This window comes from Lissotriton vulgaris, chromosome 7 (genome assembly GCF_964263255.1).
Source record: "Lissotriton vulgaris chromosome 7, aLisVul1.2, whole genome shotgun sequence".
Classification (NCBI taxonomy): Eukaryota; Metazoa; Chordata; class Amphibia; order Caudata; family Salamandridae; genus Lissotriton; species Lissotriton vulgaris.
In genome coordinates, this window is record NC_141695.1 from 789348125 (window position 1) to 789374479 (window position 26355).

General features: G+C 44.4%; 1 protein-coding gene across 2 annotated transcripts in view; it reads right to left on the reverse strand.

Annotated features, from left to right (window-relative positions):
* Positions 1–26355, reverse strand: part of ENDOV (endonuclease V) — a 238911-nt gene that overhangs the window by 65818 nt on the left and 146738 nt on the right. For both annotated transcript variants that reach the window (XM_086931043.1, XM_086931044.1), the window contains exon 7: positions 16648–16776. In XM_086931043.1, coding sequence (XP_086787169.1) covers positions 16648–16776 — 129 coding nt within the window. The remainder of the gene's footprint in view (positions 1–16647; positions 16777–26355) is intronic.

The following is a 26355-nucleotide window of genomic DNA, read 5'->3' on the forward strand; positions in this document are numbered from 1 at the left end:
CATGCCAAAGGGATCGCCGGTGGAAGCGAAAAGGTCTCAAATTACGAGTGGAGATACCTCAGGCGCGCCACTGGATTTAACATTGTTGGATTTGATGGCAGCTATTGAGGGTGTCCAGGCGTCATTGGGACAGAAAATGTAATCCCTTGATTGCAAATTGGACACAGTGACAATAGAAGTCAATCTCATCTGGGCAGACCATACCAAAGCAAATGAGAAGGTTAAAACACTGGATATAAAGACTACCAGCCTAACAGACGATGTGACGCAACTTCAGAAGGAGGTGCATGATCTTAAAGCCTCTCACGCCCTGGTGGAAAGAAAGCTGGACGACTTTGAAGGGAGGGCCAGACGAAACAACGTGAGCATCCTTGGGGTCCCCGAGAAAGCAGAGAATCCGGCCCCGGATCTGTTTGTTGAAGATATAATTCTCAATTATCTTAAGCCCAAGGGACTGGGAAAAATTTTCACGGTTGAGCGGGCACACAGGGTGCCGGGGGGCAGGCCCAAGCCAGGAACTCCCCCCCCCGCCCGATGATAGCAAGGGTGCTGAATTTTAGGGACCGGGATGCGATACTGCAGGCGGCCTGCACGGGAGGACCCATCCAGTTCGAAAATGCTTTTCTCTCCTTCTTTCCAGACTTAACACAACTTGTGCAGAAACAACGTCAAAGCTTCCTGCCGGTAAAGAAGAAATTGACAGACAAGGGCTTGCGATATGGCATGATGTTCCCGGCGAAATTGAGAGTGGAGGCGAGAGGCAAAACATGGTTTTTTGATAACCCCGAGGTGGCGGCGGATTGGATAGACTGCTTCCACTCAACTGAGTCGGAGAGACATGGCCAGGAGGGGGAGGGTGATCAGCAAGAGGCTGAGTGACAGCGGAGGGTGAGATCGAGACACTGAGAATATGGTTAATTATGGGGCTGTCACCGCTGTAGTATTGAAGCCGTGGGGAGTGGCGGGGGAGCCTCTGGACCATCAAATTATTCTTTGTCATAGAGCTGGGGGGAGACGTGGTACATCGATTCTCCTCCCCGTTACTATATTTAGTTAGAAGTATGGGTTTGAGTGAGGGGCGACAGGCACACTGCCAGTTGGGGATGGGCGTTAGCCTTAAGCAGGGGTGCAGGGATGGAGGGGTGATCCAGGGTTGGTTTTTTTTTTGGGTTAAAGCAGGCGCAGTTCGGGGGATTGCTATGTTTTTGTTCTTTGCATCAGGTGACAGCAATGCAATCACATGCTAGCGGTGTGTGGTGAAGGTCACATACTAGTCTGGGATCGGGGATACGGGTGTTAAGCTGGAATGTTAATGGCCTAGGCGACAAGGTAAAGAGAAGCATGGTGAATCAATTAATAAGAAGCCACTCCCCAGAAGTGGCATTGCTACAGACACCTTGTCGGGAATCGGTGTATGGCCCTCCATAAAGGAGGATATAAATTGGTGGCACACGCTGGGTTTACAACAGGCTCTAGGGGAGTTGGTATCCTTACAAAGAATCCCTTTCCGCTGGACATCCAAGCTACTTGGTCTGACCAGAGAGGTAGATATGTGGGGGTCTCGGGACGGCTGGGAGGTAAGACAGCCACATTCCTGTCAATCTATGTACCGCCCGGCCTTCAGTCCGACACTTTCAAAGATTTAAGTGCCGTTTTTCTGACACTGCCCGTGGGGCTACTGGTCCTGGGTGAATATTTTAATGCCGTACTCGATGGGGGACGGGATCGGCACCCGGCGCACATCTGCACCTCGTCTCAAAGGTGTCTCCCTGATTTCCTGGATACGCTGGGGTTGATTGATAGCTGGAGGGCCCGTAATCCGACTCAGAGGTGCTTTACTCATGTGTCCGCTGCGCATAAAAGTATGTCCAGATTGGACTACATATTGATACCGGCCGCTATGGCAAGCACAGTTAGAGACGTACGATATCTTGGCTGGGGCATTTCGGATCATTCTCCGATGTGGTTGCGGGTTGAACTCGGACAGCCTATGGTTGGTAGAGTAGCCCCGATTGGTGCTTGGCAGCTCAAAGACCCAGCCACTAAGAAAGAGATATTCCGGTTTTCGGACTATTATTTCCGTGAGAATGTTGGCTCTGTTGACTCATCACAGTCGCTTTGGGAGGCGTATAAAGTGGTGTTGAGGGGTGAGGTCCTCTCCCTGGTTGCGGGCAGGAAGAAGAAACAACAGGAGAAGGTGACTAGGGTAGAGGAGGAAGTGATAAGGTTAGAGGAACGTGTCGCTGAGTCTGCTGTCCCGGAGGATCTTCACTTGCTGAAGTTAAAGCAGGAGGAGTATCAGGGCCTCTCTAGGGAGAGGGCAATTTTGGAAAACCAGGCCCTGCAGAGTCGATTTTATGAGCATGGAGACAAGGCCGGCAAGCTGATTGCTTGGTTGGAGCGGGGTGAAATGGCCTCTAGGTTGGTACCAGAGATAGGGGGGCCGAGATCAGACAGAGTCACAGATCCTCAGGCAGTGACAGAGGTATTTTCTGAATATTTCAAGGAAGTCTATACTTCGGTGGGCGGTTTTACAGAGGCCGAAAATGTGGAAGTGATCAAAGATATCTGCATGGCGAGTCTATCTGCAGACAACAGGGCGTACCTAGACTCCTCTTTCACGGATGACGAAGTCGCACAGGCGATCAGAGGTATAAAGTCTGGGAAGGCATCGGCTCCAAATGGGATACCAATAGAATTATATAAACTGAATGCTCATAAGGTCGCCCCACATATTCGGGCCATGTTTCTAGAGAGTAGGGAGCTGGGCCAGCTTCCATACGATCAACGGGTGGCAAACATCGTGGTCATTCACAAGGCGGGCAAGACTAAGACAACTCCTTCCTCATATAGGCCCATTTCACTCCTAAATGCGGAACCCAAGATTTTGGCGAAACTACTCGCCACCAGATTGGTCAAGGTAATTACGACCTTGATACACCTCGATCAGTCAGGCTTTATGCCACGTCGGAACACGGCCCTAAACTTGCGGAGGCTACATGGGATCCTGGGTGGCTCCTGCAAGATACTGGAGCCGGCGGTCTTGGTTTCCTTGGATGCCACAATGGCAATTGACAGGGTCGAATGGGCCTATCTACTTGCTGTTCTGGCCAAGTTGGGCTTTGGCCCAGTGTTTATCGGCTGGGTTCCACTGCTGTATGGCCAGGGTGCTTGTAAATAATTATAAATCTGCAGATTTTTCCCTCGGAGAAGGCACAAGGCTGGGGTGCCCGTTATCCCCTCTCCTTTTCGCTCTGGCGTTGGAGCCTTTGGTGGCATGGGTCAGGTGGGACCGGTCGATACGTGGCCTGTGGAGGACACCTGAATGGGAAGATAAGATTTCGCTGTATGCGGATGATATTTTGCTGTATCTCACGGACCCCAGGGCGTCCTTGAGTAATTTTTTGGATGTCCTGGCCATTTTTGGCAGATACTCCGGGTTTGCCATTAATTGGTCTCAGTCGGTGTTGTTTGTTTTGTCGGGAGTGCCGCTTGTGATCCCACAGTGATGCCCGATAAAGATTGATTTTGACTGGATTTAAGTATCTTGGTATCTATATATCTTTAGACCCGAAGAAGAGATATGCTAATAACCTGGGCCCCCCTTTGGATCGATTTAAATGAGATGTGGAGCGTTGCAGGGATCTCCCCCTCTTGTTACTCGGGAGGGCGGTATTATTCAAGATGATGGCCTTGCCTCGGTTCCTGTACGTGCTCCAAAATACAATGGATCCTGTGCCGATCTCGAATTTTAAGGGGATCAAGACACTTCAACGGCAGCTCCTATGGGAAGGCAGGCCCCATATTGCTTATGTCAAATTAATCCTCCCATGGTACGATGGAGGCATCGGTCTCCCGGACTTGAGGAAATATTATTGGGCCTCACATCTGTCGGCGGTGAACCACATGGTTTACGGGGCCCCTGGGGACCCAGATTATGCTATGGATCGTGGGCAGGCACCGGGTGGAGATATCATGAAAGCCTTGTACGCCAGGCCCGGGAGGTTCCCGCTGACGGGCCCAACGGCGCATGCTGTCCAAGTTTGGCACGCGGCAACCAGAAGTTTGGGATGGGAGGTTAGATTGACGCTGGCCACCCCACTGTTTTGTTCTGAAAAGCTGGGGAGCTTGTGGCAGTCTAAGGGGTTCGATAAGTGGGACCTCATTGGAATCAGCCAGATTAAAGATGTGTGGGGGAGGGGCGGTGTGCAGACATTTGAATCTTTAAAACAACAGTACAGGCTGAATGATAAAGAACACTTTCGGTACCGACAGATTAGACACGCTCTACTTACCCACATACCTGGAGATGCGGAACTCCCAGAGGCTTCTCCACTCGAAGACCGCGTGTTAGATGGGCACATCCCGTACAAGACGATCTCCTTGATATACAGGAAGCTTATTAATAATATGGAAGACCCGTTGGGAAATATTCGAGCAGCGTGGGGGGCAGATGGACTGGAATTAGATGACGAAGACTGGGTACAGGCAGTCTCCTCCCCCAAAGTGGTTGCAATTCAGATGAGGCTCCGACTGGTGCAGCTTAAGATCTTGCATAGGTCATATCTCACGGGGCCTAGGTTAGTACACATGGGGCGGGCGTAGAGCGGAGAGTGTAGGAGGGGGTGTGGGGAACATGGCTCTTTTATGCATATATTATGGCACTGTGAGGAGATACAAACCTTCTGGGTACACAATGAGATCAAAGGGGCACTGGGGGTGGAGATGCAACAAGAGGCCCGGAGGTGTATCTTGAATATATGGGAGCCTACAGATTTGAATGTATATCTGAAACAGTGGGAAACGTTGGCATGCATGATGGCTAAGCAAAATATTGCTCCAGATGTGGGGAGCCAGCAGGCCACCCCGGATTATTAAATGGACAGAGGATCTAGACTGGTGCATGTTCAGAGAAAGGACAGTGTATTTGGCCAGGGGCTGTCCAGAGAAGTGGGGGAAGATTTGGGGGTTTGGAATAGTTATCGGGCGAAATATGTACTCCCCCGAAGAGGCAAAGGGAAGTAGAACCACAGGTATCCCCGTGATCCCAAATTTGATGTATATTATGATTATTGATACTGTACGAATGATAACCTAAACCTCACAATGATGTCAATTATTGTTCACCTGATGCTATTGTTTTCATTTGTTTATTTCAATAAAAATAATTAAAAAATAATAATAATTGATATAAGCTTCAGTCATCTTTGAGGGAGTACCATGAACCTTAGGTGCACTGGAAAAGTAGTCAGCAGGATTCTGATCTTTCCCTGTACGATGCACAATAATGTAATTATACTCTTGTAACCGAAGAGCCCATTGTTCAATGCGAGGAGGCATTTTTGCCTTTGAATTGCCAAATATAGTCAATAAAGCTTGATGATCCGTTAATAGCGTAAAAGGCTTTTCATATGGGAAGACATGGGAATGTTCACAAGCCCATACCAAAGCTAAGCTTTTGTTTTCAGGTTGTGAGTAAGACTGTTCTCTTTGCGATAAACTTCTTCTTGCATATGCCACAATAAGCTTTCGAGCATTCGAGTGTCCACTTTGCTGTGCAAGGATAGAACCTAACCAGACAGGGCCAACGTCAACAACAACCTCTGTATGAAGCTTAGGATTAAAGTACACCATTTCCAAGGCATTTTCACATTCATGTGACCAATGAAATGAAGAATTATTTTTCGTTAAGTCGCTAAACAGAGCATTTACAGCGGAAAGTCTTGTAGGTATCTGGAACAGTAACTGGCCATGGCAAGAAATGAACGCATCATAGAAACATCTTGTGGGGGATCAGCATTTGACAGTACTTGTACTTTAGCAGGATCTGGTGTCATACCCCCATCAGAAAAGATATGGCCCAAGAGTTTTATAGATTTCTCTTATGGAATTCACACTTGTATTCAAAGTAAAACCTGCATCCGCAAGCAGACGACATACACGTGTAAGAGCTTAATCATGTTCTTTTTGTGTAGCTCTGAAAACCAATAAGTAATGCATTCATGGCGGGCTGCATGATACGTTGAATGACTTCATGAAACAGTTTCGGCAGCGGATGACAAAATGATTAAAGTCTTTGGTATCGAAGCCGATCAAAATGTTTAGAAAAGGTTGTAATGTACCTATAATTTTCTTCAAGTTCTAACTGATGATAACCTTTATTTAAATCAAGGCGAGAGAAGACATTTGCACCATCGAATTGTTTTATCATGTCAGCAATATGTGGAATTGGAGGTCATTCTCGTTCAATGGCCTTGCTTGTTTGACGCATGTCAATGCATATGCGTATAGCTCCTTCACTGTCCTTTTTAGGCACTACCACTATGGGAGAAACCCATGGCGTTGGACCAGTTGAACTATCAATAATGAAATGCTTAATTAAAGCTTCAAGCCTTTGTAACATGTTCATTACAACGCACATGCCTTTACCATGAAAGATTTGATCATGCATGCCTTTACAACAAAAAATGAAATATTTTGCAGATAAGAATAAAGCTTTTTACATATATGTATATATATATGTGTGTGTTTGTATATATATATATATATATATATATATATATATATATATATTCACTGAAAAAACCATAGGTTTAGTCACTAACCCATGCACTCTGTGAGACACATTTAATCACTCTCTCATACAGTCAGTCATGCACCTACTAAATCCTTCATCCAGACACTTATACATCCACTCATTCTTCAAAATGTAAGACATATTTTAACTTTACAGAAACATACAGTCACTGGATGATGTCATCAGTGATGTCATCAGTGATGTCACTGACCATGTCATGAATGATGTAATATGTGACATGATCAGCAGTGGATTGCGGGTGCGCGATATATAGTTAGTGCAACTAACTATATATGCGAATTTCAATGGTTTTGTGCGAGTAAAATAAGGTTTTGTAAATGCTAATCCCTAACTATATATGGTCTATAACCTATGGTGTTTTTGCAGTGAATTTTCAAGGTTTTGTAAATGCTAATCCCTAACTATATATGGTCTATAACCTATGGTTTTTTCAGTGAATTTCAATGGTTTTTTAATAGCAAATATCAAAAGCTGTAAAATGTATTCTTATTCTAATTCAAAAATATATTTTATATTTTATTTTTTAAGCAAAGGACCCAGATGCATTTACAGTTTATCACTAACAATGTTCCAGGCTAATGTATTTTCACGGGAAATTAACAACTGTCCTGCAAGTAAAATATTCCTATTTCGAGAAAAAGGGCGCTTCTTCGTCCCATGAGGGAGCCGTTGAGCAAAAGAGGCTCGGCCTGCTGTCTTAGTCGCTGATAAGCCTGAATATCGGATTCTTATCGATCACTTTATGTTGCAGGAGTGGAAAACACAACAGCCCTTGCCCATTTATCTTTACAGCATTCCTGCGTATTATACCTTTTAACAGTCATGTAATCGGGCTGCTTTATTTCACTTGCCTTTTACTGATTCGAAAACAGTGGCTATTATTCAAAACTTTACCAATCTAGGTACTACTACCATGTTTTGTTTTAAAAACCTTTATTGTGAAAATGTCAGTATACAAATACGGGCCTATAACCACGTGGGCCGGCCACGGAGCAAACTGGAATCGTATATGATGAGGGGACATTTACACTGTAGAAGAACGTAACGGGCGGGCCATTAGGTTGCAAGAACTAAATTTTATAATTAAAGTATGACAGGGCCAGTTACAATAAAATTATCTAGATATACATTTGCGGGCAAGTACCATGGGTGACGTTAATTCGAACTTTCAATAGTACAGTAATCAATAACACATCAGAACTTAATATCAATACGGATGTCCAAATGTTCAATCAGTACTCCTCCCCGCCCGCCATGTGCTTCAAAACTGCATACGTATCTCGTGATATCAAGGCTGGGCAACCAGTACACAACAAGGAGTTGCGAGTCCCATTTATATCGGCGCCATTTTGGGCGAGGCCGGGCAGGTCCAGGATATAGTTAAAATGTCTCCACCAACCGGCGGTCGGACCAGAACACCTTTCGGCAGTCAAAAAAGGTTCCGTTAAATGACAACAGAAGAGATAGGCAACAAGAACCATCAGTCAAAAGAGGCGAGGGCAAGTTCTTCCCTACCGGGTCACGTTGGGGCTCCACCGGAACTGATCGAATTGGTAGTCTACAGTGTTTCTGGATCTTTCAGACTGAAGCTGGCGTCAGCATGAGAGCACCACCATCTCGTGGCTCAGTCGTGGCCATTCCGCAAGCAATCATGGCAGCCGCTCGCCACCGGAAGCCTGCGGGAGTAGGAAGCCCCGGTGACTTTTGTAGAATCTTCAAGGCTGAGGGGACGCTTTCGGGAATGGGGCCCATGCCCTAACAGGCAAGCGTCCGAGTTCCAAGGTGTCCCAGGGCCATTTTAGTGGACCAGGCCCAAATCCGCCATTTTGAGAGTCCTGTGGCAGCCGCCTATCGCTGCACCGCAAGAGTGGGCGCAATTCAACTGGATGGTGGGCGAGACGCTGTAGCCGCAAGAGCGGGCGCAACTCAGCTGGATGGCGGATGAGGCACTGTGCCGCAAGAGCGGGCACAACTCAGCTGGATGGCGGGTGAGGCACTGTGCCGCAAGAGCGGGCGCAACTCAGCTGGATGGCGAGTGAAACGCAAAGGGGCGCCCCACTGCAGCTGAGGAGCCTCCACCTGGGGAGGCGGGGAGGCCCGTTCGCGCCGCCTCCCCCCCGGGGCGCCCCACGCCGTCTTTCGGCGCAGCATTGTAGGATGGCCAGACCAGTGCAGAAACTTGCTGGACACCACCTCGGTGCCGTCCGGATCTCGGCGCGTTGTGCTGCCTTCGGCCTATTCACACAACGGTCCGCTACTGACGCCGCCTCACAGGCCGACGGATTTGTGATGCGTCGCGTAAGCGGGACGTATCACGTTACCGCGTAATGCGTCTTATGACGCGCCGCGTTAGCGCACCCGGAAGCGATCCGGGGCGCGGCGCGGAGCGCGTATCGTAAGCATAACAGGTCATGTGACTTGTTTATACAACTTTTCATTGGTTCGTTTTACTTTTGGTTTCCTAATGATGGAAGGCTTGGTCGTATGACCTAAAAATAACACTTTTCATTGTTTAGAACATTTTTTTTCTCCAAAATGATGAAAGCCCCACCTTTTTTTTTCTCACTCTGACTTGTAAAGCAAAGGACCCAGATGCATTTACAGTGTATCACTAACAATGTTCCAGGCTAATGTATTTTCCCAGGAAATTTACAACTGTCCTGCAAGTAAAATATTCCTATTTCGAGAAAAAGGGCGTTTCTTCGTCCCATGAGGGAGCCGTTGAGCAAAAGAGGCTCGGCCTGCTGTCTTAGACGCCGATAGGCCTGAATATCCGATTCCTATCGATCACTTTATGTTGCAGGAGTGGAAAACACAACAGCCCTTGACCATTTATCTTTACAGCATTCCTGTGTATTATACCTTTTAACCGTCATGTAATCGGGCTGCTTTATATCACTTGCCTTTTACTGATTCGAAAACAGTGGCTATTATTCAAAACTTTACCAATCTAGGTACTACTACCATGTTTTGTTTTAAAAACCTTTATTGTGAAAATGTCAGTATACAAATACGGGCCTATAACCACGTGGGCCGGCCACGGAGCAAACTGGAATCGTATATGATGAGGGGGCATTTACACTGTAGAAGAACGTAATGGGCGGGCCATTAGGTTGCAAGAACTAAGGTGTCTAACAGTTGCGGAATCGGTGGACGTAAATTTTATAATTAAAGTACGACAGGGCCAGTTACAATAAAATTATCTAGATATACATTTGCGGGCAAGTACCATGGGTGACGTTAATTCAAACTTTCAATAGTACAGTAATCAATAACACATCAGAACTTAATATCAATAGGGATGTCCAAATGTTCAATCAGTACTCGTCACCGCCCGCCATGTGCTTCAAAACTGCATACGTATCTCGTGATATCAAGGCTGGGCAACCAGTACACAAAAAGGAGTTGCGAGTTTCATTTATACCGGCGCCATTTTGGGCGAGGCCGGGCAGGTCCAGGATATAGTCAAAATGTCTCCACCAACCAGCGGTCGGACCAGAACCCCTTTCGGCAGTCAAAAAAGGTTCAGTTAAATGACAACAGAAGAGATAGGCAACAAGAACCATCAGTCAAAAGAAGCGAGGGCAAGTTCTTCCCTACCGGGTCACGTTGGGGCTCCACCGGAACTGATCGAATTGGTAGTCTACAGTGTTAGTGGATGTTTCAGACTGAAGCTGGCGTCAGCATGAGAGCACCACCATCTCGTGGCTCCGTCGTGGCCATTCCGCAAGCAATCATGGCAGCCGCTCCCCACCGGAAGCCTGCGGGAGTCGGGGGCCCCGGTGACTTTTGTAGAATCTTCAAGGCTGAGGGGACGCTTTCGGGAATGGGGCCCATGCCCTAGCAGGCAAGCGTCCGAGTTCCAAGGTGTCCCAGGGCCATTTTAGTGGACCAGGCCCAAATCCGAAGAGCCGGCCGCCATTTTGAGAGTCCTGTGGCAGCCGCCTATCGCTGCACCGCAAGAGTGGGCGCAATTCAGCTGGATGGTGGGCGAGACGCTGTAGCCGCAAGAGCGGGCGCAACTCAGCTGGGTGGCGGGTGAGGCACTGTGCCGCAAGAGCAGGCGCAACTCAGCTGGATGGCGGATAAGGCACTGTGCCGCAAGAGCGGACGCAACTCAGTTGGATGCCAAGGGCCGCCCCACTGCAGCTGAGAAGCCTCCACCTGGTGAGGCGGGGGAGGCCCGTTCGCGCCGCCTCCCCCCCCCGGGGCGCCCCACGCCGTCTTTCGGCGCAGCATTGTAGGATGGCCAGACCAGTGCGGCAACTTGCTGGACACCACCTCGGTGCCGTCCGGATCTCGGCGCGTTGTGCTGCCTTCGGCCTATTCGCACAACGGTCCGCTACTGACGCCGCCTCACAGGCTGACGGATTTTGTAGGCTTTTTATAGCCAAAAGCCGACTAAAAGACAGCCCAAAGCAGCCCATTGTTGCTACTCCGGGGAGGGAGGGGCAGGGACAGTGTCAAGCGGACGGTGAATGCTTTGAGATGGATGTTGCAGCAGGCTGCCATGTAAATAGTTGTTTAAAATGTTTTTTTTAACGTGTTTACTTTGTTGGAGCGTTGTATATATTTATAAGTTATTAAAGTGTTATAATCCTACTACTTTGTTGGAGTGCTATATATTTGTAATGTGGCAACAAGCACAAAGATGTTACTGTATAACCAGAAAAAGACATAGTCCAATTGTGCGTGATCTAGTCCAATCTGGTGACGCCGATAGTGGGTATCAGCAGACTTTCATTTGTATAGGGTTTGTCGGTTATTGGGCGGGGTGGGTGGTAGGGCAGGCATGCTTAGGCAGCGAGGGCGGCGGAGCCGAACTACCTCGTGGCCATCCCGACCGCGAGCTTGGCTCCTCCCCCTGGTTTCATACTTTTGCGGGGGGCTATTTCCTGGTGTTTCTTGTTTTAGCAGGGTCAGAAAGGATCCTATCAGTGGCCTACTGATTTTGTTCGATTCCTTTTGTTTTGCAATAATTTGCTAGGAAGGTACCGTGGCTAATCCGTATTTTATATATATGTCCTCTTTATTAGGGGTGCCCTCCGGTGGGGCCGGACGAGCTACCTCTAATAAATGGTCCGGGTAGAACCAATTACCAATCAGTGGGGAGAAGATAGGCATTACAGATTACAAAAGGGGGGACAAGGGTCCGCACTACCTATCTTACAGTGAAAATCACCATTGCTCCCCCCCCCCCGACTGACACCCTCCTTTGCCTCAGCTTGGATCATCATTTGCTAAAGTGTTCGAAGACCCCACCGTGAGTATAACAACAACCGGGGCCTTACTGCACACCCTGAGAAAAACTATGCAGCAAGACAATCTCTACCTTCTCTCTTTTCCATGTTCCAACGCTTTGAAATGAACAATATATTTACTCGCAGTGACAAAATGGCGGTCAACACTTCCTGATTTCCTTCAAATCGAACGTTAACAGACGTCACGCAGCAAAAAAAAAATTCCGCTCACGCGCAGCCGCTGGAAGACATGTATCAACATATATGAGCCTCCTCAGCCACCCTCAGAAAACCTAGGGGGTCAGGATACGTCTCCCGTGCCCCCTTATACCCATTTCCCACATTGTTTTTCATCCATCTTGTGATTTAATTAAAACGAAACACAAAATGGCAAACTCCCGTTACGCTACCGGTGAGCGACCCGGTTTGCGTACCGGGAAGCGCTTCTACCGCGAAAAATCGAAATTTTTTTTTTGCCCCACGGGACCCTTTAATAACACCAACATCATTCCTAGGGGGTCAAGAGGGGTCTACCTTGCCCCCTTTCATTAAATTCCCCCTTCGTTTTTCTCCTCCTCTTGTCTCTCGATCCTACCGAGAGACAAGATGGCGGCCGGTCCGGACTGTTTAGAATGTTGACAGACACCGGAGAGCCAATCAGCTTCGCTTCGCGAAGTTCCGTTACGCGTCAGGTACGCGAACCGGGGCGCTAACCGGGACACTGTCACAGATATATATATTTTTTTAAACGTTAATTTCTCAAAATCCACTGGAGCACATATATTGAGACCTAGCAAAGGCACATCGGGCTAACAGTCCCTACAATTTTACCAAGTTTCATGCAAATCCATTCAGCCGTTCGAGCTAAAAGTGAGGCCAAACGCCCTATGGAAATTAACATGGGAAAAACGTGTTTTGGGACCCCCCTTTTTTCTCGGCCCCCCCTTGACAAACCCCCCCAAATTTTCAGGGGCTGCTCAGAAACAAAATGTGCCATTTTCCTGAAAATTTCAGCCAATTCCGTCCACAAACGCCAAAGTTATTAGACATACAATTTTCAAAAATCCCATAGAGAAAAAATCCTAACTATATATACCTACTGGCGACCGCCAGTAGGTAATATATATATATATATATATATATATATATATATATATATATATATAGATAGATAGATATAAATACATATACACACACACATACATAGATATAGATGTGTATTTATGTACACATGCATATATACATACATATCCTTATCGACCCCAACCCCTAAACCCTAACCACCCTAAAACTACTCTTGCCACCCAAAACCCCTACCCATCCTAAACCCTAAAAAGCCTTTGCCACCGAAATACTCATCCTCAACCCTAAAAAACCTTTGCCACCTAAATATCCCTAGTCACCTAAACCCTAAAACACCCTTGCCACCCAAAGAACCTCACCTAACCTAAAAATACCCTAGCCACCTAAATTCCTCACCCACACCTAAAACCGCCCTGGCACTAATATATATTACATTCTAATCCAATTATTAGTGCATTCTAGGCCCCCTATTGAGTCATTCTAACCCCCTTATGCAAAGGTGTCATAAACTGCCCCTACCTTCAGGACGGGTGCCGCCACCAGCGGTGACGAACCGCTATATATTTTCCAGAAATGCACTCTGAGTACGCAAAGCATGCGGCCCACTCGTAAATTGTTTTAAAGTTTTATTGCATCAAAGCCATGGTTTCTGACAAACGCGATTCGGCCTGAGCGGCCTTTGTCAGTTTCAATTGACAAATGCCGCTCAGGCCAAAACGCGCTTGTCAGAAACAACAGTTTTTATGCAATAAAACTTTAAAACAACTCACGAGTGCACTGCATGCTTTGTGAACGCAGAGTGCATTTTTGGAAAATATATGTATATATATACACTTACATGTGAAATGCTTACATTTTCATTGTAAAGGCATATGCGTGGTAACATTTTGCATGGTAAAAGCATTTTTGTTGTAATGGATGCATGGTAAAGGTATTACGTGGTAACAACTGCATTGTAAGGGTTGTTTCCCGCTTCCTCCTTGGTGTTCCTGTGGGTACAAAGCAGGCATCACCATTTTGTTGTTTATGTACGAGATCTTCATCAGCAGATGAACTGACCTTCCAAACTGCACAGGGGTAACTGCAAAATGTTCATTGTTGAACACCTGCCTCTTCTTGTTCTTCATGTGTTTTGGTGGAGCTGCATGCTTGTCGAATCATTTAAGGAAGCGGATATAGCACAGCACACTTAATAATCATCAAATGGTGTGGACGAAGAGTCCACACCACTTCATGCGTGAGGTCAAATTGTTTACCTCGAATGTCTGGGATATGAATAATTGACAGGAAGCAGCAAAGGAAGGTGCTAATCAAAAAAAATTACAATTTACTGGACAAATAGTGAAGGGCACAATTCATATCTCTGTATGCTCCACAAATACAAGAAGTGGCTGCTTGGGGGACAAGCGGAGTCCCACTAGTAGTAAGTGATACAAAGAGGGAAGGTCAATGATGAAATGAGTTGTCGTAAAACTACATAAAGTCCGAAAATTCCAATATGTGACTTAAACATGGAGGATATACTGATCTGGGGGAAGATTTTAAATGCATAACTGATCATCACCTAGATAGAACAATTACAACGCATAAGCAAACCCAAAACTCAAAAATCAGAGGTAAGTTTTAGGGACTACAGTCTTACCAGACTTTCGAAGACCACAGGATGGAACAGGAGAATAGGAGTGTGAGAGACAGAGATAGAAAGTATGGGGAAACACAGAGAAAGAATAAAAGAAAGCAAGAGAGGGACCGAGAGAAATAAACCCACTGGAGAGCTCTGAAAACGTTAGTGCAGAAAGAATTGCACAACATCAGGGAGACCTCCGCACGCGAGTAAATGTGAAGTAGCACTACAGCCTGAAAAGGTAGTGTTTTTAAAACACAATACACTCAACAGTCAATTTAATAAGCATTAAGCCAGGTTGCGTTTGGATTTATTTTCTTCCCAGAATTTCACTCTCCTGAACAAAAGCCTTTCCGATAAATAACGTAGAGTGTTTTCATCGCGTTTAAAAATAACATTACATTTTCCACTGCTATGAATCACTTAAAATCAGAACATAATGACGAGTTTGGGCTTTCAAGAAACAGAAACATTGTCTGTTTTAAGTAGTAGTTTCCACTGAAGGGGCATGTTGGAAAGTAGGCTACAAAGTGAATCAGAAATGTTCTTGGTAAGTAACAGCCAGTGCAACAAATATTGGATTATTAGTCACATGCATTCCTGATGCAGCACACGCACTCGGCACTGCAGTGTAATGTTCCCTTAGCTGGCATGGAAATGGGAAATGCTTTTTTTGTTACTCACAATAAAAAGTGTTTTGCAGCAGTGCACTTTTCGATCTACACGTTCTGAAGGAGGGGCAAGCAGATGGTATAAGAGATGCGAAGACAAAACAAAAGGAAATACCTTCCAACGTCACAGATATGGGTGCAGAGTGGACTCTGTTATGTATGGTTATCGTCAAACACCAACTTTTCCTAAATAAATCCACTCAAGAACATTGAAATGGAAGACTAACAAAGGTTTGTTTTGTTTTTCAAATTGTTTATATTTTCCCATTGTCTCAGAACATAGTGGTAGAAAGTACATGTGTTCTTATATGTACTTGAATGCATTTGTTCCTGCCTGCTGAGTTCTGTTAATCTCTCCGTATAGGATTAGATCACGTCCTAAATTGCGAAGAACCGCCTCCTATAAGAGTTCTTAGTTACAGCACCTCTTACGAGGTCACGACCTGCTTAGACACCAGTACCTTTTTTCAACTTACTGAAAGAAGTGTATGTAGTAAACATGTTTTGCTAAATGTGGCACCAAGACGTTTCCTTGTATGGACGTTTAGGGTATGTTTCATATGACAACATAGACACTGTTACACAAAAGTGTAAACCAAGGGTTATTCGTTTCATTTCCTTTGCATTATCCTTTTAAGCTGAAAGTACTTTAAGTGAGGTAACTTATCATTCTAAAACAATTGAAGAAAACCCGGGCGGACCAAAGTAGGGATGCTGAATATGACGTGTACAAAATATTAGCAGCCAGCTTGGGCAGCTATGCCGCTGACCCATAAAATACATAGCACTGGCTACCAGCGATTTGGCTTTTAGAGCAGTAAATAAAGTATGTTATGTTACGTCCATTGAATGGTCCACCTTCGATCGCCCTCAGTGAGATGAAAGAACAAGTCAGTTCCTGCCCAGACTCATACATGTGGTCTGTGTCACACACATACACTTCACGTGTCTCAATGGAACACACCCAGGGGTACAAGCCCCATGCTCCACTGAGTCCATCGATTCAGGATGGCTTTGAGTCTTGCTTAAGTCCTTGGACATTTGGAGGCATTGTGTGCTCCCTTTAGTTTTGTCAAGGCCACCCATCTCCCCAAACCCTGCAGGTGAGCCCACCACATGTCCCAATGAACATCTGTGCTTACCCCAGTACTCTACTGAACTCACTGATGTGTGGAGTCCCATGTACCACTCAACCTCTTCCACGTGCGGAGGGCGCTTATCCACTGACCCCTAGGTGTGCAGGCCCCGTGCTTCACGGAACATCTCAATTTTTGGAAGCTGCACATTTGTCCAAGTTCTTTAATGTGAGGAGACTCGAATTTCCTCCTAGTCTCACTATATCCTTTTCCTGGCTGCCTTTCATCCCTCTGAAGCCACGGAGACCCCATGTCGACCTGAACCCCTTGACCTGCGGAAGGCTCATTTTCCCACCTGGCGGATTGGTTCAGGAGTCCGGTACTTGCAGCAACTCCCGACGAGATGCACCGCAGACTCCAGGCTGATCTTGTGACCCACGGAGACATAAATGGGTTTCGCACTCTTGTCGCAGCTTTTTAGGGCCTGTGGGAGGGGAAATAAAGGAAGCATTAGAGTAACCATTGTGACTTGGGCAACAGAGCCTCTTGTACTTTCTCAGTATAACTCAGCCGGCATGCATCTTCGGAGAAGAGATGCAGATATTATTTGTCCCACTAACTAAACACTTACCCCTCACTTATTCATTTTTAATGTGAAAAGTTTCCCTTGTGCATTTTTAAGCTGGTTGTGTACAGACTGTAAGGTGCCATTTCTCCAATGCTCCTACCAGTTGAGACGAATTCTAGGCCCTGGCAGCCTGGAGGCAAACTCAAAGTGCTCCTCTATCTAATTATAAGAGAGTAAAATGCCTGCTCGTTTGTAGGGAAACTTCCTACTGAAAATCAATCTAATATAGACACGGCACAGCCTTTTCAATGTCCCCTCCCCCATAGGATTGAATCTACCTCTGGAGAAAAAAAGATCAATGCAATTCATTCATAACTCTTGCTTCTCACTATGGACCGGGCACTCCCTCCTGAAACCAGCGCCAACACCATCTGTGAGTAAAAAAACAGTAGATGTCTGGCTTGGGGTTGGACTAAACTTCTAGCCACCTCAAGCCTCTTTACCAGGTTTACACTGCAAAGTAGGGTGTAAAGACAATGTCTCCTGAGTGGCTGGCTGCCTAAACTTTTCAAATAAATCTTCTTCCTTAATGAGAGCTGAACCCTTTGTCCAGCTTCCTTGGACTGAACTGAGTAGGTACAAGACCTCTACACCCAGTACATGAAGGCCATCCTGTTAATGGCCTGCATGGACCTGAAGACTACTTCCTGGGAGTTGGAGCAGCCATCCTGCCTTGTGGGCATACTTACCCAGCACCAGTTATTCTTCATATTTATACTGATGCACACTTCTCTATCCTGTGTTTTAACTCTCAAACGTGCTGCTAGAACGTCCAGAGACACTTGAAACCCCTTGGTTGACCACCATCGTGCATGGCATTGAGGGTCAGCAAACGGTAACCTGTATTGGTTCCTGCTATCTCTAACTTTCGCCGTGTCATATTAAAATTCAGTGTCCCCAACCCTTTCAAGAGGGAGCACTAGGACAGCAAGATTCCTCCGGCATAAAAAACGGCAAGGAACTCAGCTGTTTTTCAGAGATATCATCCCTGGTAGATCCACACCATGACCAGTAGCCAGTGCAGCAGTGGACACACTGCATTACTGTATAGCAGCATAACACTTGATAGCCTTCAATCCCTTTATACAAACTTTCCTCTTATTACAGGTGACTTGTAACACACCTATTCCTCTGTAATAAAGAAATTACATAGCTGCTCAACTGTAATCACTTATTACAGTTGAGTTCTGACAGCTTAATGCCTGCTGCCAGAAGCCAATGTTAAAGGCAGGACACAGGGCAAAATTAAAGCTGCATAAAAAAAAGAAACATGGCTTTTCCTTCTTATGGTCGATTTCTGTAGATGACCAGTGATAAACAGAAAGAGCATAATTATACCAACATGTTTTTTTGTTTTGCATCATTTAAGTAATTTTAGAAAATATAGAATCTCTCTGCATTCTTCTACAAGTTCCGAACTACAGCACTCTTTTCTTTAATTTACCATGTTTTATATTGATTCTAGTATCTTTAAATAGCTAACTGATTGATTGGTGTGTTTAATTTTGCACTAGAGATTCTACTTTTATTCGTAATGTTTGCAAATATCCTATCTCTTTCATATGAAACAACGCACCAAGGATTTAAGTGGTTTATGGGAAGTGTGATGGTATGGCCATGCCATGCCAAGATTCTAAAGCGGTACAAAAGGGGGTGGTGATGGATGGAGCATCTGAACCAATCAAACACTCACACCCAGTCAACAGATCTGGGTTTAATCCATCACCGTTCTTTAGCCCACTCTGCCACCCCAGTTCAGACATGGCCATATGCAAATCAGTCTGACCGTGTGCCTCATTGGAACAGTCCAGCCTGAACTGCCAAGCCATGCCTTCCCTGGACCGGAAACAAGCTTCCTTTGACCGGTTTCTGACATTACAGCCGTCTTCAGCCAGGCTTGCTAGAATCCAGTGGCAAAGTGAGCAAGGGACTCACGTCTGAGCATACCCTGCCAACTTATGGCGAACAAAGCGGTACAAAAGGGGGTGGTGATGGACGGAGCATCTGAACCAATCAAACACTCACACCCAGTCAACAGATCTGGGTTTAATCCATCACCATTCTTTAGCCCACTCTGCCACTCCAGTTCAGACATGGCCATATGCAAATCAGTCTGACCCTGTGCCTCATGGGAACAGTCCAGCCCGAACTGCCAAGCCATGCCTTCCCTGGGCCAGAAACAAGCTTCCTAGGACCGGTTTCTGGCATTACAGCCGTCTTCAGCCAGGCTTGCTTGAATCCAGAGGCAAAGTGAGCAAGGGACTCACATCTGAGCATACCCTGCCAACTTATGGCGAACAAAGCGGTACAAAAGGGAGTAGTGATGGACGGAGCATCTGAACCAATCAAACACTCAAACCCAGTCAACAGATCTGGGTTTAATCCATCACCGTTCTTTAGCCCACTCTGCCACCCCAGTTCAGACATGGCCATATGCAAATCAGTCTGACCCTGTGCCTCATGGGAACAGTCCAGCCCGAACTGCCAAGCCATGCCTTCCCTGGACCGGAAACAAGCTTCCTAGGACCGGTTTCTGGCATTACAGCCGTCTTCAGCCAGGCTTGCTTGAATCCAGTGGCAAAGTGAGCAAGGGACTCACGTTTGAGCATACCCTGCCAACTTATGGCGAACAAAGCGGTAAAAAAGGGGGTGGTGATGGACGGAGCATCTGAACCAATCAAACACTCACACCCAGTCAACAGATCTGGGTTTAATCCATCACCGTTCTTTAGCCCACTCTGCCACCCCAGTTCAGACATGGCCATATGCAAATCAGTCTGACCTTGTGCCTCATGGGACCAGTCCAGCCCGAACTGCCAAGCCATGCCTTCCCTGGACCGGAAACAAGCTTTCTAGGACCGGTTTCTGGCATTACAGCCATCTTCAAACCGGTCCTAGGATGCTTGATTCCGGTCCAGGAAAGACATGGCTTGGCAGTTCGAGCTGGACTGTTCCCATGAGGCACAGGGTCAAGACTGATTTGCATGCAGCCATGTCTGAACTGGGGTGGCTTGGTGAGCAAAATAACGATGGATTAAACCCAGATCTCTGACTGGGGGTGAATGTTTTGCCATTGTGCAACATTCCGTCCATCATCTTGTGTGTTTTGCTGTTCACCCTATGTGGGAAGGGTATGCCCAGACGTGGGTCCCTTGCTCACTAAGCCACTGGAGTCAAGCTATCCTGGCTGAAGACGGCTGATAGCCAGAAACCGGTCCTAGGATGCTTGATTCTGGTTCAGGAAAACATGGCTTGGCAGTTTGGGCTGGACTGTTCCTATGAGGCACAGGGTCAAGACTGATTTGCATGTGGCCATGTCTAAACTGGGGTGGCTTGGTGAGAAAAATAACGATGGAATAAACCCAGATCTGTGACTGGGGGTGAATGTTTTGCAATTGTGCAACATTCCGTCCATCATCTTGTGTGTTTTGCATGCCAAGATTCCAAGCATATTGCACGTCACCTTGGAGTTCTATGACCTGATAAAGGGACTCGCCCTTTGCCCTCATTCCGCTTAATGGTCACAAACTTCTCAATAGCTTGCAGTATCTTTATTATGTATGGCACATAGTACTTTCTCCCATATATATAAAAAGCTATTTTGGTTGCAGTAACTCCGATTTCTGATGGCAACTTCTAACAGCAGATTCAACATCTTGTGATTATCGTCAGGTGCTCGACTGGATCCAGAAATTTTGAAAGCAGTCTTCTGCATGCCAATAGATGACCCCTGTGGTGTCTTGGTGTAGTGCATTCTCCTGGTACCATGGTGATGGAAGATGCACTGCAGCTAGACTCTAGAATGGGGGGACTGTAGTCAGGTATTGAGTACAGCTGGACAGGATAAGGTGTACCTGCTTGCCTTCCAATAAACATACTTGTAAATACTATTTTGGATCGATCCTTCTTTACATTTTGGCGACTGAGGTCGGGATTGAACAGCAGCAAGCAGGAAGATTAAAGAACCTACGCAAATTTTTTTTTAATTTAAAGCGAACTCCTTTCCTGGTTTTGAACATTCTTTTGAAGAAGAAACTTTGTTTTAAAAATAAACGGAGGAAGAACCACTCTGGACTTTGCAATACTCCGTGAGTAAAGAATTGAAAAAACTTTTCATGATAAATAACGAAGGCAGAACTTTTCTGGACTTTACCGTGCTCTGTGAGTTAAGGAGGAAATATTACTCTGTATCCTTTTCATTTACTTGATGGTTGGGAAACGTTATATTTAAGAAATGCTTAATGAACATATCCGACATTTGTGTAATGAACTTCGTGTGACTCTTGATTTTTAAATTGGAAGTTCCTGCGATAGTCGGATATTCTAGCATTAAGCAGTTTGAACACTCGTGAATGAAGCCTGGATTGTAAAAAGAGTCAAATGCTGTCGCATCGTTATCTTTGCAATCAGTATATGGATTAAATGATCGATTTTTACTTCTACCTTCCGAATTCAATAACGATACCTGAACAACGTCCGTTTCTCCGCGCATTCTTCAAGTGGGGTTGAGTGTTCTTTCCCCAAGATCCATGATCGCGCTGAGAATGCTTCGATCTTCAACCATGACGTCTTTCCCAGAATGTTGAGAAACGACGGAGTGAAACTTACATCACGCAGCGTTTAACGTCATCATTTGACGCGGGTCACGCAACGTGCCTCCATTTTAGATTTGGACTAAGTCGTCCAATTCATCACCCCGTTGCCTGACATTCGCCAATCTTATTGCGCATGTTACAGTATTCCTGTTTTTAACGGTGACGTGCACACCTGGTGTAACAGCACGTTGTTCAGCTTTATGTTAAATAGGAATTTCAAATCATTTATATGATACGATACACTTCTTCTTCGCGTGATGTGCAAAACTAAGTATGAAAATATGGAGTCGTGATTTAATCTGGTGTGGTATTATCTATCAAAGAGCACATCAAAGATCAACAGCACATCAAGGATCACATGACTTGGGTTCCTTGAGTTGTGACATCACTCAAGAGAAAGAAGTTTTCTAGAACTGAGTCTGTGGATCTCCGAACTTCTCTGCGGAAGTGACGTCAAGTATAAGATTATTTGAACGTCGTCACGCAACGTGTCTCCGTTTTGTGTTGTTTGAGGAAGACTTACAGCCACGGAGAGCATTGCCGATCGCCTTTAGGGTACTTAAAGTAAAAAAAAAACATCGTGAACCTGCGTTTTTTTTCTCTCACTTGTTTAAAAAAAAAAGATCGCTTTATCACAGGTTGTTGGCAAAGTACACACTATATTTTGCACATCTTGACATTTATTATCACAAGTTCGTCGGTGGTGCACACCATATGTAACACATTGTGTCACTTAATTTTCAAACGATCATCGGTGATGTGCACACCATACTTCTATTCTTCTCTGACAGTTGTTCGAAAACATCAGTTGTGATAATATTGATCCACTGTGACGTTAGACATCTTTATTGGTGTTTAAATGTAATACATTATTTAAAAGCATAATTTTATTGTCCTGACTTTGTGTAAGTATACCACACAATAGTAGTATATTCTTAAATAAGTATATATTAGGGCATCACATGAGAGTTAATTTTGACAATTTATTGAGTTCACAATTTAAGTATGCAATATAACCTCATTCTTTACCTTATTCTGTTCAACGTTAGAATTACCAAGGTGTTGCGCACTCGGTAACTAATTTGCATATCAATTCTTGTTTATATTGTATTTATGGTAGTCCTTTGGAATGGTGCATCATAAATTTAGCACATTTGGTCATCTTTACTTGGTGACTTGTTCACTGTTCATTTGACGCACCTGTTAAGAATTAAGTTTCTGGAGTGGTTCGCCTTGCCACTGAGAACTTTTCTTTGAACTCACTATTTACAGTAGTGTGTTACATCCAGGAATCGCATGGTACTTACTTATTCTTTGAGTAGGTTGCTAAGGTTATTATATTTCAAATAGTTAACATGGTGATTTGGATGGAATTTCTCTATTCTATACATTTAATAGATCTAACACAATGAGATGCACACTTTAAAATTATAGGTCGTTGTTACATTTCAAATAGGTTAACACGATGGTATGGATAATTCATTCTTTTTATACATTTTAACATGGTGTTGTGCACGTTTTTGAGTAGCACATTTCTGTGTAGTCATTGGAGAATATTATAGTTTGAAGAGTTAACCTGGTGGTGTGAAGAAAGTGTTCTCCATTTTAAATGCATTTGGCACGGTGAGGTGCACATTTTTAAAATGACGTGCACATTTTTGTGTAGTCATCTGAGAATATTATAGTTTGAATAGTTAACATGGTGGTGTGAAGAAAGTGTTCTCCATTTTAAACGCATTTGGCACGGTGAAGTGCTCATTTTTAAAATTAAAGATCGTTCTTGTTTTACATTATTTGACATTGTGTGCAATTTTAGGTTAGTGCTCCCTGACACAGTCGTGGGCATACCTTATAAATTGCATATTTTCAATGGGAGTTGATGTTATGAGAGTAATGTTATGATATTTATCAGGAATTATTTTTGTTGTTGTTGTTGTATCCTATTAAGATAAGATTTGTATCTGTTATAAATGTGGGTACGTTACACATCTGCACTGACATGCCACTTTAGATAATTGCATATCGTGTGGTATCAATTTGTAAGTTAATTGAAGTGATTTTATCTTATTCAAATTACTTATTCTACATGATGTGGTTCTTAGTGAAAGTGTGAAAGATTAGTAATTTAATGTCGACTCAACGATGCTTATTTCATTTGTTTTTAGTTTGTTATTTTACCAACTATTGAACTGTTGACAACAGTGGTAGGTATACTTTAAAAATTGTTTAACTCAAGTGAGGTGGATAAAATTCATTCATTTCAATGCATTCTAACACAGTGATGTGCTTACTTTGAAAATTGCTGATTGTTACTATATTTTACAGTTTAACAAGGTACCTGGATTAAATTATCCATTTTGACGCACTTTAACACAGTGATGTGCACATCTTAAAACTAGATGTTATCATTTTTTTTATATATAGGTTTTATATAGGTTAACACAGTGTTGGGGATAAAATGTCATTCTTTCAAATGTATTTTTAACACTGTGATGTTAACAACTGTAATTCTTCGAGCTTGGTGAATATTTTTTTTTCTCTTCTTAGACTGTTGAGTGACGTTGCGATATTTATCATATAATTTTTGCCAGTGTCCTCTTTAAATATGTCTGATGAGATTCCTATTTGTAATAGATGTGGGCACAGTAAGCATTGTGCGAATTATAGGATATGTCCATCCTTAAAAGCTATGTGCAAATACTGCTGTAGTGTAGGAGTAGAGTCTGTCAAATATATTGAAGGATCTAATGTTGCTAACGTTGTCAACTCTGAGTCTTCTTGCGATGATTATTTTGCACGGATAATTTGGTGTCAAATGTAAATCCTAGATCAAAAATGGGGCCCTGTTCTAACATTGTTATAGGGGGGGTCGAGGTTAACTTTATACTTGATTCTAGCACACCCTACACAATTATCAATATTGAGGTTTGGAAGGAACTTTTTGCTGATACCTTAAGAAAAGAGTTGCTGCCTCCTGATATTCAACTTTTTAGCTTTTCTGGGGAAAGGATTCCAATGGTTGGGTTCATAGAGATGAGTTTTGAATTTCATGGCAGGAAGTGTGGTGGGAAACTATATTTTTCCTTGGTTGGCCACTCAATCTTGGGTAGGGTTGATCAAACCAATTTAGGTATTGTTATTAATGGGGAAAAGAGTCTAAATTATGACTTTGGACACGTATTATGAGGTTGGACGTAGTCATCTCACATGAGAATAATACGGATAGTCATGTGTTACATCTAATAAGGAATAGGATGTGGGAAGATTCATATGCAAAGATTTAATTGTAAAAGTTGGTGTTGCTTCCAACTTGTCTTCCATTGGACCTTTATTCTGAGTCGTGCGTATGTTAATGATTTTGGTACATACAGTCAACTGAGATGCTAATTTTCAATATGGTGATTGGATGATATTGAAACCTGGCATAAATATAGTTAGGTAATGACATATTGTGTGCTTCCATACCCTTGTTAGAGTTGTGTTCTTTCTACCTTGTTAAATGTCTATGAAATTGGTATTATAGCTGAATTATATTATTGCGAAGTTATCTGCTTTTGCACCATCTACACAGTTGTCTACTTCTCTTCTAGTCTTATCTAAACGCCACATGCACCTGTTGATAGATGAATTCCTGCTCGTCTCAGGAATTGTGCAATGCAAAATTGTATGTGTATTCTAAGATTTTTTTTCTCTTTTGGTTGTTGATTTGAGGGGGAAGATGTGGGTTTACCATTGTGTAACCATTACTGAATTGTTTTGAATTGTTTTGAATTGCTAACTTATTTAGAGTGTTTTGCTTTAATTGTGTTATTAAAGTAAAGAGGGAAGATGTGGTGTCTTGGTGTAGTGCATTCTCCTGGTACCATGGTGATGGAAGATGCACTGCAGCTAGACTCTAGAATGGGGGGACTGTAGTCAGTTATTGAGTACAGCTGGACAGGATAAGGTGTACCTGCTTGCCTTCCAATAAACATACTTGGAAATACTATTTTGAATCGATCCTTCTTTACAACCCCATGCAACTCCACATATAAGTGCCACCTATGCACGCTGAGATCAGTTATTTTCTTTCTGTGCCTTCAGAAGCAGATTCAGAGCTCCGCTCCTATTTTCTTCCTCACAAAGAGATGTTTTCTTCAAGCCTACATTTTTTTCGGTATGCAAGGGAAGTCTCCCCTGAAGACAACCTGATTTAAGTTTTGAAAAGTGTGTTGTAAACAAATGTCTGTTAAAGATTCCCACCAGGTGTGCCGCTGGTGCTTGGATCATCATCAATCACATAACTCCAAGGCCACCGATGACTGTGAGCAAATTAACCCAAAAGCCATTCAAGGTCGAGAGGTGAAGCTCTATGTGGTGAAGCACTGGAAGGCTCAGTGAAGTTTCAGGTCCAAGTCAAAGCCGATAGAGTGAACTTGATGCAAGTCCTGCTTTCACTCCTGAACTCCTTCCTGAAGCCGATCTTCCCCGAAATCAAATTCTTCAGGTAAGTCACAGAAAAAACCAAGCAGGACTCGGCACCTTGCCGCCACTCTTCGGACAAGACATGAGGGCATCACTGTGCCACCTGCAGCTGTGCACATACTTTGAACCAACTTTTTATCGCAGAGACTGATCAGAGTAAACCTTATGGAGATGACAATGGTGGGATTAAGGGAGGCCTCGCTCTTCTTTATGGTGCTGGTGGTTGGAATGTGGACCTAAAAGAAGGCAGCGGTCTAGACACTTCAACCGACACTGGGCTAGTCTCTCCCCCTGGATCACCACCGGAGGAAAGCAGTTAATTTGCCACAGCCATTCGCAGGGCTGTCAAAGTTCGCAACCTTCACCTTCCTAGCAT